We start from the raw sequence: 16,613 nt of genomic DNA on the forward strand, positions 1-16,613 counted from the left end.
TCTCTGACCACACGCTGCAGTGCTCCAGGGCTGTTCCTGGTAGTGCGCAGGGGACCCCATGCGGCTGGGGTCAAACCTGGCCTCCTCTGGGTTGGCTTGAAAGCTGAGAGACAGGGATGGGGAGACCCAAGCACGGCCCCACAAGGCACACAGCTCGGCAGTGGGTCCCCCTGCTGCCCTCCTCGCGTTCCATCTGTCTCTTACCTGCTGCCCGGCACACAGCCGGTTGCCAGCCTGCAGAGACACTCCATGCCCGTGGCCATCTCTGAGCAGAGCCCTTGGTCAGGCCCTGCCGCAAGGTCACCAACCCTTTGGGCAGACCCAGGTTCTTGGGCCCAGCAAGCCAGGGCATTGCGCAGAGCCAGCCCAACCCGTCCTTTGTGTGACTGCAAGCAGGTAGCTCACCTAGCCGGTGACCGGGTCCCCCAAGTCTCTGATGAGTGACCATGGCCACTGCCTGACCCCAGCCTGCATACAAAGCTGGGCATCTGCGCTGCGTCTGTGCAGCAGTCGGCTGAGCCGTTTCCTGGGCCCAGGGAGCTTTACCTTTGTCATTGTTTCTCTACGCGAGAAGCTAGTGTGGCGTGTCCCTGCCCGCTTTTCAGACCCGAGCAGAGGCCCGAAGCTCTCTCTATCTCACTGTAATCCAGGGATGCAGCTGAGCGGGGCGCTCCTGCCCGTCCCCTGGGCTCCAGGCCAGTGGGGGGGCCATGCCAGGCTCTGCCCCTTTGCTCTCTCAAGTTGGAAGGAGAAATGGTCAGGGCTGAGACTTGGGCCCTGGACCACTGATGAGGTCCCCAGGCTGAGCACTTGGAGTGAGCATCGCAGGGCAGGGAGACAGACCATCAAGAGGCAGGACTCCCAAGAGGTGATGGTGAGCGAATGGAGCGGGATGGGGAGGACAGGAGCAGAGAGGAAGGCTACAGGAGCAGGATGGGCTGGGGGGAGCCTCTCCCCCCGCCTTTGGCATCTTCAGACCCCCGGGGTGGCGGACAGCGGAGCTGGGGAAAGGCGAGGCCAGAGAAGACAGGGAGCTTGGGGCAAGCATTTTATTTGTTAATACAAGAATAGAAATTCTGCAATAAATATCATCTAATAAATAACATCTCCAAATAAATAAATATTAATACAACAAACTTAGAGGCATGAGTGGGTGGGGCTGGGGAGCAGGGCCTGGGGGAGCAGTCCCCCACCCCCCAAAATGCTACGGCAATGTAAACTTTCAGGAAATTCTGTGGCTGTGGCTGCCCGCCCCCAGCCTGGGCAACCCACAGATGCCCCGGGAAAGGGGGCCGAGAGGAGGCCGCCGGGTGCCGCGAGAGAGAAAGCCAAGGCGGCCCGTTCGCGGGCCTGGCCAACCTCCTCTCGGGCCCCCTGTCTGCATGTCAGGCACCTGGGGGCACACCCCACCGCTCCCTGGTAGAACCCCGGCTCTTCCTGTCTGGACTCGCCACCCTGTGTGCGTCCCGAACCCGGCGGGCTGAGTAATTGGGGGGGGAGCCCCCACCCTGGGAATTGGGGCAGCCAAAGGGCTTGACCCCAAAAAGGCACGTGCTGTGGCGGCCCGTCCCCGCTCTCCCGGCTGGCTTCCCGGGGAACCCCCGAGGGCCCCAGCGGCCGGAGCTGGGCGACGGGATGAGTCTATTGCACCTCTTCCCCAGACCTGGCGGCCTCGGGGGAGCAGGGAGGGGGTGGGTCTCTCGCCCCCACCCGCAGCGGGCAGGGACAGGCTCGTGCCCACTAGCTCCACTGCACTGGCACCCGGGTTCCTGGCCCGAGCAGGCCTGGGTCCGCGGAGGTGGAGGGGCCCGGCTCAGAAGCCGCGGGCCGGCAGGGGCAGGGTCACAGCGGCCGAGGGCGGCGGTGGCACCTTCTTCTTGAGCCGGTTGAAGTCCTTGGCCGAGCGCCACAGCCAGGTCTGCAGCTCCTTCAGCAGCCAGAAGTCATCCATCTTCTGCAGGAAGTCGCTGTGCGCGGGGCCCGGCGCCCACGCCGACTCGCCCCCGGGCCGCGGCTGGGGCAGCGGGTAGCCCAGGGCGGCCATCACGCCCGCGATGCTGCCCAGCAAGCCCTGCAGGCTGGTGCAGAAGTGAGCCAGGCCGCGGCGCAGCTCCGCCGTGGCCGCCTGGCGCGTCAGGCCGCGCAGGTAGCACAGGAGGTGACTGTAGGCCTCGTAGTTCTGGGTCAGGCGCAGTTTGTCATTGAGACTCCGCCACACGTCCAAGTTGACGGTGGCCCTGGGCAGAGTCTCGGCACCCAGCCGAGGCGGGTTGAAGTCCGGTTCGTTGAAAGGGGGGCCCAGGTAGTTCAGCTGCGGAAAGGAGAGGGCGGTGGGCAGGGGGGAGGGCGGCGGGCTCCGTGCCGCCTCCCCCGGGGCTCTCCAAGGGCGGCCTGTGCCGGGAGGTGCTGGTTGAAGCTGCGGGGGTGTCCCGCGTGGAGAGGTGCAGAAAGAGGAAACCCCACAGGCGGGCCGCAGTGCTGCTGGGCTGTGGGTGCCAGCCTGGGGAGAGGCGCCCGGGCAGGGCAGAGAGGAAGAGGAGGCCGGGGGCCCGGCTGCAGAGGTAGAAGTGCCCCAGGAGAGCGCAGAGCCAAGAAGAGGGGTTCAAGGAGGCAGCAGCGGTCAAGAGTGGCTGCAAAATAGAGACGAGCCTTAGAGGTGCCGGCGGGTGCCTGCGTCGGGCCGGACCCTTCCCAGGGCCTGGAAGCCAGATCGCAGGGGGTTAAGGAGCGAGTGGGTGGAGAGGAAGTGGAGGCAGAGGCTGGAGACTACTCCTGCGAGAAATTTGGCAGGGAGAGCCAGGCGCAAAAAAGGGTCGGGAACTAGAGGGGTAGCGGAGTCCAGCAAAGGTCGGGGGGAGCCAGGAGAGAAGGGCGGAGGGGAGAGCGAGGGAGCGGCTGTGGCATCAGGACCAGCCGCCTCCTTCGCGGTCGGAGAGCCCGGGGTCCCCAGCAAGCACCCCCGGACGGGTCCCCGGGAGCTGTGGCAGCGGGCAGAAACTGAGGCAGGCGCCAGGGCTGGGCAGGAAGCAGGGAGGGGAGAGGACAGCCCTGCCAGCCCTCCCGGGAGAGGCTGGGGGCCCAGGGAGCCGGTGCAGGGGCGAGGCCTGGGCTAGGCAAGGGCCCAGGGGGAGGTTCACACGCTGACAAGCGGAGAGACAAACTAATTTCCTCGGTGTATCCTGGGGCCCCAGCCAGCTCCCCCGCCGCCTCCCCCTTCCTTCGCTGGCTCTGGAGTAGGGGTTGGGATGTGGAAGGCGAACACGGGAAGAGGGGCCGTTCCCCGCGGTCCGCGGCAACCCGGACCCTCCTTCCTCCTCTCCTGGGCTCTCTGGGCCTGTCGGGGCCCCCCGCCGCCGCTCCCCGCAGACCCCTTCCCCCAGAGCCCCCTTAGGAGGCCCAGCTGGGACGGGAGCGGCAGAGGGAAAGGGAGGCCCAGGGGTCCGGAGCAGCAGGGCCCCAGGTCCGGGGCAGAGGCGAGCTGGAACACAGGCAGGGGGTGGGGCCCCCCATCCCCACCCAGCCCCACCCGTGCAAGAGACACCACAACACGGTGTAAACAGAGGAGACTTCCCCGGCCCCCAGGGGGAGGCGGGCGGCTGGGCCGGCAGCCAGTGGGGCAGTGGGCCAAGGCGGGTGCGAGGCCTGCCCACATGCCTGGTCCTGGGGCCAGGCGTGGGGAAGAGGGGGGCACCGGGGGGGATGGGCAGGAGCAACCTCAGACCTGAAGGCTGCTGGGCCCCCTGCTGCTCACCGGGACCCCCACCTTGATCCCAAGGCCGACTCCTCCCGCCCCTCCCTCCCCCAGCTGCCCCGGGTACTCACATAGGTCCCGGCCAGGCTGCGGAGTTGGTGCTCCAGGTAGCGGGTGAGGTCGTAGGTTTTCTGGATGGAGGGCCCGGGCCCAGGGTCCCCAGTGCGGTTGAGGGCCGGCACCGCGGGGAGGTGCCAGAGCACAGTACACAGGCAGGCGAGCACCCCCCACGAGTCCCCTGGGGATGGACAGGACAGGATGGCAGCGTGAGAGCGGCTGGGCCGGCGGGGGGAGGCAGCTGGCAGCACCTCAGGTGTCTGTCCCCACCTTGGGCGGGAGGCGGCGGGAGGGAGGGAGGGTGGGACGCCAGATGCACGCGGAGGGGGTGGAGGAGGGGAGCGTTCCTGGCCCCAAGTGTGTGCGCACAGAGGCATGTGTCTGAGGACAAGGACTTGGCCTGTGTGCGCGTGTGCACGTGTGTGCACGTCTGGCCGTATATCATGGGGAGCACATGCGTGTCGGCTGAGAGAGGTCACGGTCTCGGTGCTGACACCGGGGGGCGGGGGGCGGGCTGGGCACCCTCGCTCAGTGCTCCTGGCACCCACAGCTGGAAGGGGACAGTGGCGGGAAAGGGGGAGGAGGGCGTAATGGTGATGGCAGCGAGCAGGTGGAGGTGACACAGGGCTCAGAGCAGTGAGGAGGGAACGTTCTCGGCCTCAGCAAGGGCGGGGGGGGGGGGGGTCTGCCCTGGCCTTGGCTGGGGCATGGCCGGAAAACCAGCAGAGCTGCATGAAGCCCCTGCGTTCGGGCAGAAGAGCAGAGGAGGATGGGGGAGGGCCGGAGCTGGGTCCCCAGCAGGGCAGGGACTGTGTTGCTGAAGATTGAGGGGAGGGGGGCCCTAACTTGCAGGAAGCCAGAGCTCCCCGCTCTGAGGGATTCAGACTGTTCCCTGCCCGCTGGAGGTCCAAGGTCAAGAGCACTAGGCCAGGAGCTGGGAGCAGTGAGGCGGGGCTCTCTGAGGCGGCTTCGCGATTCTGCGAAAGCTTCAGGTTGCCTTGGTCTGGGGATTTGGCTGGCTGAGGTTTGAGGTTAGAGTCCAGCTGGGGGATGCGGTTAGGCCTGGCGGGGCCGCCGCGCTCTTAATGGAGATGTGGGGGGGCGCCTCCGCGGCAATGCCGGAGGTGTGGGGCCCGGGCGCTTTCTGTCCAGTTCATATTCTAAACGTGCAGGTTTCGGCAGTGGCACCAGCCGGCCGCGGGTTAGCGGTTCCGACAGCAGCAGCCCCGCTCTCAGGCTTCCCGCCCCCTGGAGAGAGGGTGATCCTGGGGGCTGCCTGGCCTCCCACGGCCCATGCTGAGGCTAAGGTGGGAGCAGGTGCTACGCGGCCCCTCCGAGTCGTGAGCCCCTTTCTGCAGGCCACTGTCCCGCCAGCCCTCCGCCGACCTCTGCACGCGAGCCCCGGCTGCCCCATGGCCTGGCCAGGGCACCGCGCCAGCTCCTGGCTCTGCGGGACAGCTCGGGGCTACCTCTGGAGGTACAGGATCTGCCTGGGGAGCAAGGGGGCGCGGCCCTGGCCGCCCTAAGGAAGCTCTGGGGCTGCAGGGTGCCCTGGCCCACACTGAGTGGCAGTGCCCACGGCCCAGCTGCCGGGCACCCTGCCCCTGAGTTCTGGGGCCAGACTCTGCCTAGCCCCGGCACCCAGCTCTGAGCCCTGTGGGACATCCCTGGGGAGGGCTGGCCCCGGGGCGCAGGGACAGCAGGGGGAGAAGCCTTTGGATAAACAAGAGCTAAGTCATCTGGGCAGAAAAACGGCTCGTGAAATTAACCAGACAAGGCCGGTGTTTCCAGGAATATTTCAGTTCTGAGGTAACTGTGTCACTGCAGGCTGGGGGTGGGGGGAACAGGAGGATCCGGCTGACCAGCAGGGAGAGCCCAAGACAGGGAAGGTGGCGAGAGGCAGTGGGAGGAGACACCAGGTAAGAGACTGGGACATGGGGGACGGGCACCACGACCCCCACCCGTGTCTTGGGGGCAGGACACCTGGGCCGGGTGTCAGCTAGGGCCCCCCAGCCTGCAGCCTCCGCCCTGTCCGGCCAGTGCCGTGCAGGTGGACCGGCAGCGAGAGGGGGGCGCTGGGTCCTGCACCCCTCCCCGCCTGGCCCCCTGCCCACCCCCGCCCGGCTCTGCCTCTGGCCGCTGCCCATGGATTGTTTACATCCCGGCTTCCTCTGTGTTTATAAATCCGCCGAGCACGTGAGGAGCTAATGAGTGCAGCTCACGTTTCCTGTTGCAGCCCCCAGCCCCCAGCCCGGCCCCCGCCCGCCGGGCCAGCCCCTAATTCCATCCAGATCCCGGGGCCCTGGGAACCGGCCCCCTCCTGCACACGCACTCAGCCCACGCATGCACCGGCACCCCCCACGCACACAGGTCGCGTGTCCGGGAACCGCTTCCCGCAGCTCTGGCCTGTGGCCCTGGGGCTGACCTCCCTGGGGGTGGGGGACACTCGCACCTGGCCCAGGGCGGGCCACAGGCTGCCTGTGTGGGGGTGCACCAGGACCAGCACCTGGTGTACTTGGGGGAGCCTGCCCAGGGGATGGAGGGGAGGAAGTGGTCCAGGGGACTTGCGGGGGAGACGGGGGGGGGGTGTTGCTACCAGGCCCACTGGAGAACCCCAGAGGCTCCTGGGGTGCCCCCTCCTGGCGTGGCCCCCAGAAAGTCTCCCTACCCTGGGCTGGCTGCCCCTTCCCTTAGGGTCACTTAGAGAGCCGGTGCGCATGGGTCTGGGCTGTCAGGGGCCCCCCAGCTTCCCGGGGCACCGGGGTGGCAGGGTGGGGGGCCTGGGCGCGCCCAGCTGGGGTTCCGCAGGCGCTGCCCTCCAGCCGACCCCCCTCTCCTCCAGACTACGGAGCCCAGAGCAGCCTGAGGCCCAGGGAAGGCGGGGGCGCCCCCAGCCCGTGAGGCGGGAGCTTCCTGGGGTTCCTGACTGAGGCTGCAGAGGTGGCAGCAGCCGGCGCCGGCGCCGCCGGGAGGGCAGGGCAGGGGAGCCCGGGCGGCGTGGGTGCTCTGAAAGGGTGCTGTTATCCCGCGGCGTGGGAGGCGGGCGCGGGCGGCCCGGGCAGGTGGGACTGGGCAGGAATGTGAAGTGTCACAGGCGGCCGGCAGGTCGAGCACCCGGCTGGGATGGGCCGCGGGGCGGTGGGCAGTGCCCGTGCCAGGCCCCGTGCCAGCCTCTCGCCCCCTCTCACCGGGCTCCAGTTCCGCTCCCCTCCCGGGAGGCCCCTGCTGCCCCGGGGGCCAGCGGCGGGGCCGGGGGTCGGCGCGGGCTTCCGGAACTCGGCGCGGCGTCCCGAGCTGGACGCGGGACGCGGGAGGAGCCGGCGGGGGACCCCTGGGGACCCCGCGGCGCCCCGGCCCGCGCCCGCCGGCTCTCCCCGCGGGGCGGCGGGGGCGGGTCCGGGCGCGGGGCTCGGCCGGGCCGCTGCCCGGTTCCCGCCGCCCCCGGGCCGGCCGGGCCGGGTCGGGTCGGGCCGCGGCGGCCGGGCCGGCCGGGCGGCGCCCGCGCCCCCCGCGCCGATCGCGCCCCGGCCGCGCCGGGCCGAGCCGGGGGTCCCGGCCGCCGCCGCCGCCCTACCTGCCGCGCGGCCCGGCCCGGCCTCCTTCCCGCGCTCCGCCGCGGCCCGGGTGGCGGCCTCCCCCGCCGCCGCCGGCCGCCCGCGCCCGCCGCCCGCCGCCGCCCGGGCCGGGCCGCCGCGCGCTCCAGGTGGCGCGGGGCGGCGGGCGGGCGCCTCGTACCTGCTCGGAGGTCCATGGGGCCGCGGCCGCCGCGCGGCTGCTCTCCCGGAGGCGGGCGGAGTGGAGCCGCCGCGCTCCGCGGAGCCTTAATAAGCCCATCCGCCAGGCCCACTCGCAGGTTTTTTTCGCTCGGTTTCGGATTTTTTTTTTCGGTGTGGGACATTCTGCAAACTTTTTTTTTTTTCTGACGTGTAAAGCCGTAACCACAAATTGTAGCGGCCCTCCCCGGGGTGGGGGAGGCGGGGGAGGAGGAAGGGAGGGCTTCTGGGGCTCCTCTCCCTCCCGCTGCACCGAGGGGGGGTGAGGTGAGGCGAGGCGGCGCGGTCCCACCCTGGGCCTCCTGCGGGCGCCCCGGGGGCGGGGAGGGCATCCCTCGGTCTGCGAGCCCGGGAGGCGGGGCGCCGCCCCGGCCTCCGCGCCCCCCGGGGTCCCCTGCCGACCCGGGGGGTCCCGCGGCACCCTACCTCAGCCTCCCGTGGCGAACCTTCCTCCCTCCCGCCCCTCCCCCGAGAAAAGGCAGTGACACATTTCCCAGATGCCAGCTAGCCGGCCTCCAGCGGGTGATGGTGTTTTTCCTGCTGCCCTTTGTCTGGGCTGACCCCCCCAGCCCCCGCCCTATTGTCCCTCCGCCTGTCCCCTTTCCAAAAGCTGGGCCGGGGCAGGTGACTAATGCTGGGGCTGGGCGGGGGGAGTGGGGGAGGCGGCGGGAGAGGGCAGCACGGGGCTGGCCGCGGGTCACAGGGCTGCCCTGTCCGGGGCAGGACTCGGCGGCGGCGGGGGCCTGTCATTCATTAATCAGTGAGGCTTCGCGGTGACTCACCCGCGCACTGCCCGCGAGGCGATGGACACACTCAGACTCAGCCCCGCTTCGCACATCGCTTCCCCGTCCACGCTGGGCGGGCCGCAGGGCCTTCGCCCAGCCCCCTCCTGCCACAGGCCTGGGTGGGGACCTGCCGGGCAGGGCTACCTCGGGGACCCCTGAGCCTGGACCCTCCCTGGAGTTCTAGGGCCGCCCCCTTCCTCCCTCTCGGCCGAGCAGGGCAGACAGAGTGTGGAGGAAGCGGCCAGGGGGAGACAGGCCCACGTCCCCACGGGGCGGTCACTCGGTCCCCGAGGCCGGCTGGGTCCCTGGCGGCGTCTGTAGATTATTGGTCCAGGGCTGGCGAGGTGGGGCGGGTTACCTGGAAGCCGGTCCCTCTGCTGCTGCGGGGGGGTGGGGGGACCCCCCACTTGCCCCCCTCCAGCTCTGCCCGCGCCCCTGGGCCCGAGGCGGGGCCTCGGTGGTCATGCCCGGTGCTGGGCTCCCGGGCAGCCTTCCCTCTCCTCACTGTGAGAACTGGGGGGTGGGGGGGTGGGGAAGAAGTTTGTTTTCAATTACCTCACTGGAGTGGGGCAGACTTTGTTGTTGGCGGTTTTTCCCCTGCTTGCCTGCTTTCCCCTGAACACGAGAGAAAGCTGGGAAGGCGAGCTGGCCGGGGGCGGGCGCCCGCCCGGGGTGGGGGGGACCCCCGCCAGCCCACCCACCGGACCTGCGGGACAGTGCTCTGAGTCCCAGCCGTGGTGCAGAGGCCCGCGGCCGGCGGGTGCCCAGAGGCTGAGCGGCACTAGGCTGGCCGGCCTGGCGGCCACCTTCTGGGCAGGAGGGAGCCCCGAGGGGCGGGGGAGCCTGCAATGTGGTTTGGATTTGGCCGAGCCCCTCCGCACCTTATAAAGCACCTTGCTGAGTCAGAGAGAAAGCAGCCCCGCCGGCCGGCCGGAGGGGGCGGGGAGAGACCCAGGCTAGGCAGGGAGGCGGGGGCAGCGTGCAGGGCTGGGGGGTGGGGGCTGTCCCGGAGCCTCGGGAGCACCCGGGTGCCGGCACGTGGGCTGCGGCTGGAAATGGGGACCCAGGCCAGGTGGGTGTGGGGACCTTTAGCTTTCCACATGGCCCCTGGCACGAGGCCGCGACCCCAGCAACCGGGAGAGTCATGTTCTCCCGCGGCCTCTCGCCTGGGCTTGCACCCCGGCCCTCTCCCCTCACCCAGGGGGGCCAGGCCTCTCCCCTCCCCCTCGGCCCCACTGCCAAGGGGAAAATCAGTCCTCTCTCCAAGCGCCCATGCCCTCCGCCGTGTCTGGGCAAAGGCGGCAGGCTAGGAGCTGCCGGGGTGGGGGGCAGGGGGATGCCTTTATGCTGCCAAGTGCAGATGGGGGGTGCGCTATGGGCAGAGCGGACGCCACAGGTGACAGACAGGCGGTGGGGCGGGGAGGGGGGGCACTTGCCCCCTGAGCCCCAGGCACTTCTGTCTTGTGGCCCTGGGAAGGACTGAGAGGTCAGGAGGTGGCAAGGGACATCTGTCGGGAGACCACCAGAGGGAGAGGTGGGCGCATGGGCACGGCCGGGACAGCCAGGTGCCCCCTCCCCCTCATGGTGGCTACATGTGAGCACAGGAGGGCACTGCCCTGTGCCTCACCAGCCTGGCTAGGGGTGTGGCTGGGAGGGCTGGCCCCAGGTGATGACTGAGTGGCCCTCCATGGGGGTGGGGGTGAGTCAGTGTTGGTGTGGGATGGGCGCCGGCCCACCCTCCCTGGCCCCAGAGCTGCCACTCCAGGGATGTGCACGGGGCCCTGGGCCCAAGTCCTGCTCCCAGGAGGGGGATGCTTCTGCCCCACAAGGCTGCCTCCCTCAGTCATTGTCATCATTCATTCCCTGCCTCTGCCACTCCCGTGGATTCAGCCCAAGTAGTCACACGAAGCTCTCCCGCGTTTCCTGGGACCTCCTAGAGGGGCTGGATCACCCCAGGTTTCCAGAGGCACAGCCAGACTGGGGTGCTCACACCAGGACCGTTTGCCCTTCGGACCACAGGCGCAAACCAGGGGGCACCCACTCAGGGACGTGCCCAAGGGGAAGGACTTAGCTGATGTGCAGACGCCCCCCCCCCACGCACTCTTGCCCCCAGCTGGCCAGTCTCCGAGGACATGAGGAGTGTCCCCCACCACTGCTCCACATGGGCTGATGGTGTGGCCACCCCCCACCTCCCAGATCCCTCAGTAGCCCTCCTGGTTCCCTGCCAGGGGCAGCGCCCCCTCCCCCCGGGCCCTCCTGGGAGGCATCTGGAGGGCATCAAGGGCAGGGGGGAGCGGCTCGCGGGCACTTTCCCTTTCCCGTGGTGCCCGGGAGCCCCGGGCCTGCCTCACCCGGAGCTGGCCGTGACATCAGCGGAAACCCCGGCCGCCTCCTACCTCATCAGCGCCCTACCCTACCGTGCCTGCGCCTCCCACCCACACCTGCCCCCAGGACACCGCGCCCTCCGGCCCCGGCCCGATGCCGCCTCTCCCTGCCCTCCTGGCAGGGCCCGGCTGCCAGCTTGTCTGGGTGACGGGGCTACCCCGCGCGGCTCCTCCCTTGCCCTGGTTCTCCCAGGATGTTCCGTTGCCCAGGCCAGCCCACGCCGCGGGCTCCCTGACTGTCTCCTCTGGCAGGAAAGCGGGGAAAGTGGGGTTACCTCTCCCTGGGCTGTGAGATCTTATCAGCCCTGAGTCACGGCAGCTCCTCCTGCCCCATCCGCCCCTGCCTCCTTCCCGGGCTGTCCCCCACTGGCCGGGCTCAGAGGTCTGAGCTCAGGGGGTGCCATCCCTGCCGGAGGGGGCAGACGGGGGGCCAATAGCACACCGGCCATGCTCTGGCCTCTCCATGTCCTTTTCTGCACCCCCACTCTGTCTACCTGACCACGTGCCCGGTTCTTTCCACCGATTCCCACGCCCCCCACTTCTGCTCCCACCCCAGGGTCAACCCAAGACAGGGGACCCACTCCTCGGTTCGGACTGAACAGGCTGCAGCTCCTGCAGGAAGAGGGGTGCAGCCCCTGTGGGCACTCAGGCTCCATCCACAGGACACAGTGAGGGGGTCTCTGAAGGGCTGGACAGAAGTGGGGTGCGACGGGGCCTTAGTTGCACGGCAGGGAGGGTAGGCACCCGCCTTAGTCGTGGCTGACCCATGTGCAGTGAGTGACCCCTGAGCACCACGTGGTGTGGCCCCAAAACTGAATAAAACAAGAACTCGAGGGTCCCAGAGGGGAGGCAGCTGACCTGGAAGTGAAGTTGTGGGGAGCTGGCCGGCAAGCCTGGGGACCAGAGACCCCCAAGCCTCCTCTGGCGGCCGGAAGCATGATGGCCAGAGCCACCTCCACTCTGCTGCCGGGTGCCCGGCACGGAGCTGGGCGCAGGCCTGACCTGGGCAGAGCCGCGGGCCCCATGGGCCCGGGAACACGATGGCCGTGGTGTCTGTCTCCCTCTGCTGGTCCCTCAGGGGACAGCGCGGACAGCGAGCGTCTCCCAGGGGGGTGCTGGGCAGGGTGGGGGTGGGACGCTCAGGCACCCGAACACTGCCGCCTGGGGTCCCGAGCCGGAAGCCAGCCTCTGCCAGGGGCCCCGAGGGGTGGTCTTGAGGGGGCCAGGTTGCCCTCCCCCCAGCCCCCCGGGGCCAGGAGGCCCCAAACAGCCTCCTTCCCTTTCTAGCCATGAATGGAGCTGTCATCCACGGATTTATCTAAACCTTTTGTGAAGCTATTTATACTCCCAGCCGAGCCCACATCTTGGGGTAATGAGTTCCATCGGCGTCCCCCCCGCTGGGCGAAGCACACTGCCTTTGATTCGCCCTAAACTTACCTCACTTGCGCTCCGAGGGGGCCCTGGAACTCCAGCGTGCCAGGTTCTGGGGGACTGGCCGCCTGCCGCAGCGAGCATTCCAGCCGTGCCCACAGAAACCTGCCCGGACGTGGTGGGCGCAGACCCCTGCCCCGTGCCCGCCCCCGCAGCCCGTGCCATAGATCAGGGCACGAGATGGAGGGGGCTGCCGCATGGCGCGTGCCGGGGTCCTGGCCTGCCCGGGCTTCTGGACTCTGTCACCCACACTGGTGACTGGTCGTTTTAGGGGGCACCCGGGCGGTCCTCTCCTGGCAATCTGGGCCAGCCAGCCTGGCAGTTCAGGACAAGGTCCTGGGGCCTCCGTGTGTCTCAGGCCTCAGACAGGGACCAGCAGGACCACCCTAGCAGTACTCGGGGGGCCACATGGCGTGGAGGATTGAAGCATTGGGCGCACACAGCGCCTCTGTCCCTGGGCCCTGCCCCGCCCTCGGTCACCCACACTCAGGGCCCTCTCCCCTCCACAGGGGAAACTGCGGCTCAGATACCAGCCCAGCCCTGCGTCCCCAACTGTGTCAGCGCCCCGTCACCACTCCAGGCATTTCCGAGGCCGGTTGCCCCCTGGCATCTGCCCAGGTGGGAGCCACTGTGTTGAGCCAGGCTGTGCCACCCTTGGGGTGGGCCAGGCACCACCAGGTGTGTTTCCAAGACAAACGAAGCAGAAGGGTCCGGGTGTGTGTGTGTGTGGGGGGGGGGGGCGTTGCCACAGCGAGAGATAGTGGGAGGGAAACTTGCCCTCTGTGCCTCACACATGGCGATCCAGGTTCAATCCCCGCTAGGAGTAATTCCTGAGTGCAGAGCCAGGGGGTAGCCCTGAGCACCCCTGGGTGTGACCCCCCCCACCCCGCCTAGGATCTGGGAGGCTGATGCAGGACAGCACCCGACCCAGCCCACTTGTGCTGTCCACTAGGTCTTACGGCTCCCATGCAAGTCAAACTGGAGTGAACCCAAACTCTGCCTTTGACCTTTGAGTGACCCCATTCGGGCAAAGCCCCAGCCACGAGCGATCCCCCTCGGCTCCACCAGGGCCAGGCACGTCATCCTGCCCGTTGGCTTGTCTCCACCTTCAGAGCGCCGCTGCTTTCAGGAAGACCTCCCTGACCGGGTTCTCTGGACATCTCTTCTCAGATGCGGGATTTCTCAGTCACGGTGGTGCCGTCTTGCCTCAGCACCTCCCCTGTTCCTGCCTCTTGCTTGTTCGCGGCATCTCAGGGTGCTTCTGCACACCCGCCTCTCCGCCTGGAGCAGCGGCTCCCCCAGATGTCCTCACCTCCTTCCAGCCTTGGCTCCCGGCCAGCCTGCTCAGCGGGGCACACTGAGCACCTCCCCCGCGGCCAGCAGTGACCCCCACCGACACCATCGTGTCATTCTCGCCAGCGAGCAGATGACAGCACGTCCGCCGCAGATGGTTCCCCGTTCTGAACGCCTGACTTACGACCTTTCAGCGCCACACTGCAGAGTGAGTCAGTAGAAACCGCATCTCAAATTTTGTTCATTCAGCCCCACCCAGCGGTGCTCAGTGACTGCCCCCAGCCCTATGCTAAGGGTTGCTCCAGGCGGTGCCGGCAACCAAACCCGGGCACTCAGCGTGTGCCCAGCTCACTGTGCCTTCTCTCGGGGGCCCCCTCACCTCTAACCTGGAGTTTGTTTTTTTTTTAATCTTCTGGGCCAGACCCAGCTGTGTTCAGCGCCTAACCCTGCTTCCCACTCAGGGATCACCCCTGGTGCTGCTTGGGCAACCAGCCACGCGGGGTGCCAGGAATGGAACCCGGCGCAGAAACGTGCCAGGCGTTCTCGCTCCATACTCCATACACCTCAGATTTTGAGTTCTGATATTTGCCAAGTAGCTAGACATGGCGGGGGGGGGAGGGGTGGTGGTGGTCTGGTGAGCAGGACAGGGCAGTGGGGACCAAACCCCCCCTGCCCCAGAATGGAACCAGCTGGTGTGTCACTCAGGGTGTGACCCCGTTGTGACTTGGTCTGAGCATCCAGGAGTCTGACATCAGACCTGCCCATCTAGAAGTGGAAAGGAAAGAGATTTCCCAGGAATAATTAATTCCTAAGTAATAACATTCAAAATGCTTGAAATGAGAGCCAGAGCACCACCAGCCGCTCCCACAGCACAGTAATCACGATGGGGGCTGGAGCCATGGTATGGGGGAGGGCGCCTCCCTACACACGGCCCACCTGGGTTTCGATCCCTGGTACTCCATAGGTCCCCCGAATACAGAGCCAGGAGCAAGCCCTGAGCACTGCTGGATGTAGCCCCCACACCCCAAAATGTAGAGAATAAATAAAATAATCGCAGCATTTTCAAACAGTCGTACCCTCCTCCTCTGTTTCCCATCTGCCACCCCCCACATCCCAACAGGTGGGGGTCACCTCTATTGTGGGGGACAGGAACGGTCAGACCTTGGGGCCTGAAAGAATCCTCCTCCAACACTAGTGCTTCACCCCAGGAGAAACTGAGGCCCCAAGACCGTGGCTGCCATCTGTGCAGTGCTGGGCTACACCCTTGTCACTGCAGCCCCCACCCCGAGTCGTGTGCATTGCTGTACCCGTCTCATGCGGACAAGGGGCTAGCATGAGGACAGGAGGGAGGGAGCTTGCCTTGCACACGGCCAGCCCGGGTTCGATCCCCAGCACCCGTATGGCCTCCCAAGCCCGCCAGGACTGGTCCCCGAGTGCAGAGCCAGGAGTAAGCCCTGAGTACCACGAGGTATGGCCCCAAACAGGTCCTTCCTGACATCCACCAAGTGCCTCCCTCGGGGACAAAAAGGCCGTGTGCCCAGGGCAGGCTGGGGGACAGCCTCCACTCACCACACAGCCCAGCGACAGCTGTGGAGCAGGGAGGGCACGCGTGCCCTGGCCAGTGCCAGGCGGGCACTGCCTGGGGCCAATGAGCTGGCGCTGAGCCCCTGCACGTGGAAGGCACCAGAAAGCCAGGCCCCACTCCTGCTTCTGCAGCCCCAGCCCTCCGCAGGGTCAGCCAGTTCCCGCCACACTGTGTGCGCCCGACTGGGACTCCGCAACCATCTTTCTGACTCCCTTGTGTGGCTGTGACTGTGTGTGATTGTGTACAACTCTTAAGAGTGTGGCTCTGTCCGGATCGCTTAATGTGCCACTGTGTGGTGTGGCATTTTGTTATGTGCCTCTGGCCCGTGTGGTTACAGCTGTGACTATGCTCGTGTGTGACTGTGATACTGTTGGCTTGTGTCTGTGTGCGACTGTGTAGTTCTTTGTGTGGGGGTGTACCCATGTGCTGTGGCTGTGGCCGATTGTTTGTGTGCGATCTTGTGTATGTCCGTGGGGCTCTACCTTTTGTGTGACTCTGTAACTGGTCTGTGTAAATGCGACTCTAGGGCTGTAACTGCCCGTCATTATGTGACCGTGTACAGCTGTGGTTCCGCTGGTTGATGGAGATGCTTAGCCTCATCAGGCAGAGTCGGAACAACAGTACAGCGGGGAAAGCACTTGTCTTGCACACGGCTGCCCCACGTTCATTCCCAGGCCCCGCATATGGTTCCCTGAGCTCAAGCCAGGAGTGAGCTCTGAGCACCCTGGGGATGGCTCCAAAACTAAAGAAAAACCCCAACTTCTTCCCCTGACCCCAGCCTTGTCAAATCCTCCAGGTCAGGCCCAGGGAGAGAGCTCCAGTTGGCAGCTGACCCTGGCACCTCAGGCACCTCAGGCCCAAGCACTATTGTAGCGAGTGAGTGGGCCTGGCCTCCGGGGCACCGCTGGTGGTGACCCCTGCAAAAGTTCCCTAGAGCCCAAACATGCCAGCGCAGAGACACCAGCGGCCGCTCCCAGCTGCCCTGCCCCTGCTATGCTGGGTGCGTGGCACCGCCAGGGAATGCTGTGGGCAGAGGCCCAAGGCATTCCCTGAGCCCCGGGGGAAACCAGGGATTGACCGGCTCTCGGCCCTCCTGCATGTGGCAGAGGATGCGGGGCAGGGCACTGCCACCGGGAAGTTGGGGCTGCTCAAGCCTTGGAGCAGGGGCTTCCTGCCACTCATCGCTGGGTCGAGACTCCAAGACAGCGCTCGCCTGTCAACCCCGACGGACACAGCTGGCGCCTCTGAGGACCAGGTGGCGGGCAGCATCGGGATGGACAGGCTCCTACCCTCTTGAGAAAACATGTGGTGCGGCATGTGAAATCAGTAACCCCAAGGATGAAACGACCAGAGCAGAGTCAGCAGGTGGGTTCAGCTGATGCAGAGCCCCGCCCGGAGGAAGAGCCTTCCGGGAACTGCACATGGCAAGATCCCCAAAGATCCCAGGGGCGGAAGGACAGAAGGCAGCCAGTTCCGATCTACAAAGGGAGGAGATTGGCCTTCCAGGTCATGAAGTAATTGACAACAAGCTGGGGGCAAACCTGCCGGGCTTAG

The 16,613-nt window shown here is 67.2% G+C and overlaps 1 protein-coding gene across 1 annotated transcript; it reads right to left on the reverse strand.

Moving 5' to 3' along the window:
- Window positions 1-1,711: 1,711 nt before the first annotated feature.
- On the reverse strand, window positions 1,712-7,844 carry CLCF1 (cardiotrophin like cytokine factor 1). The gene is made up of 3 exons (XM_056132101.1): window positions 7,544-7,844; window positions 3,823-3,989; window positions 1,712-2,311 (listed from the first exon to the last, which is right to left on the reverse strand). The coding sequence occupies exons 1-3, from the start codon at window positions 7,704-7,706 to the stop codon at window positions 1,814-1,816; spliced, it is 828 nt and encodes a 275-aa protein (XP_055988076.1). The 5' UTR covers window positions 7,707-7,844; the 3' UTR covers window positions 1,712-1,813.
- Between the last annotated feature and the right edge of the window lie 8,769 nt (window positions 7,845-16,613).

This window comes from Sorex fumeus, unplaced genomic scaffold, assembly GCF_029834395.1.
Source record: "Sorex fumeus unplaced genomic scaffold, SorFum_2.1 ptg000093l, whole genome shotgun sequence".
Classification (NCBI taxonomy): domain Eukaryota; kingdom Metazoa; phylum Chordata; class Mammalia; order Eulipotyphla; family Soricidae; genus Sorex; species Sorex fumeus.

Excerpts from the sequence above, each read along its gene's own strand:
- CLCF1 (XM_056132101.1), bottom strand. The coding sequence starts at position 7,706 with ATGTCCCACACCGAAAAAAAAAATCCGAAACCGAGCGAAAAAAACCTG. Across the intron at positions 3,990-7,543 it reads CCCCATGGACCTCCGAGCAG|GGGACTCGTGGGGGGTGCTC; the intron begins GTACGAGGCGCC and ends GTCCATCCCCAG. Across the intron at positions 2,312-3,822 it reads GCAGCCTGGCCGGGACCTAT|CTGAACTACCTGGGCCCCCC; the intron begins GTGAGTACCCGG and ends TCCTTTCCGCAG.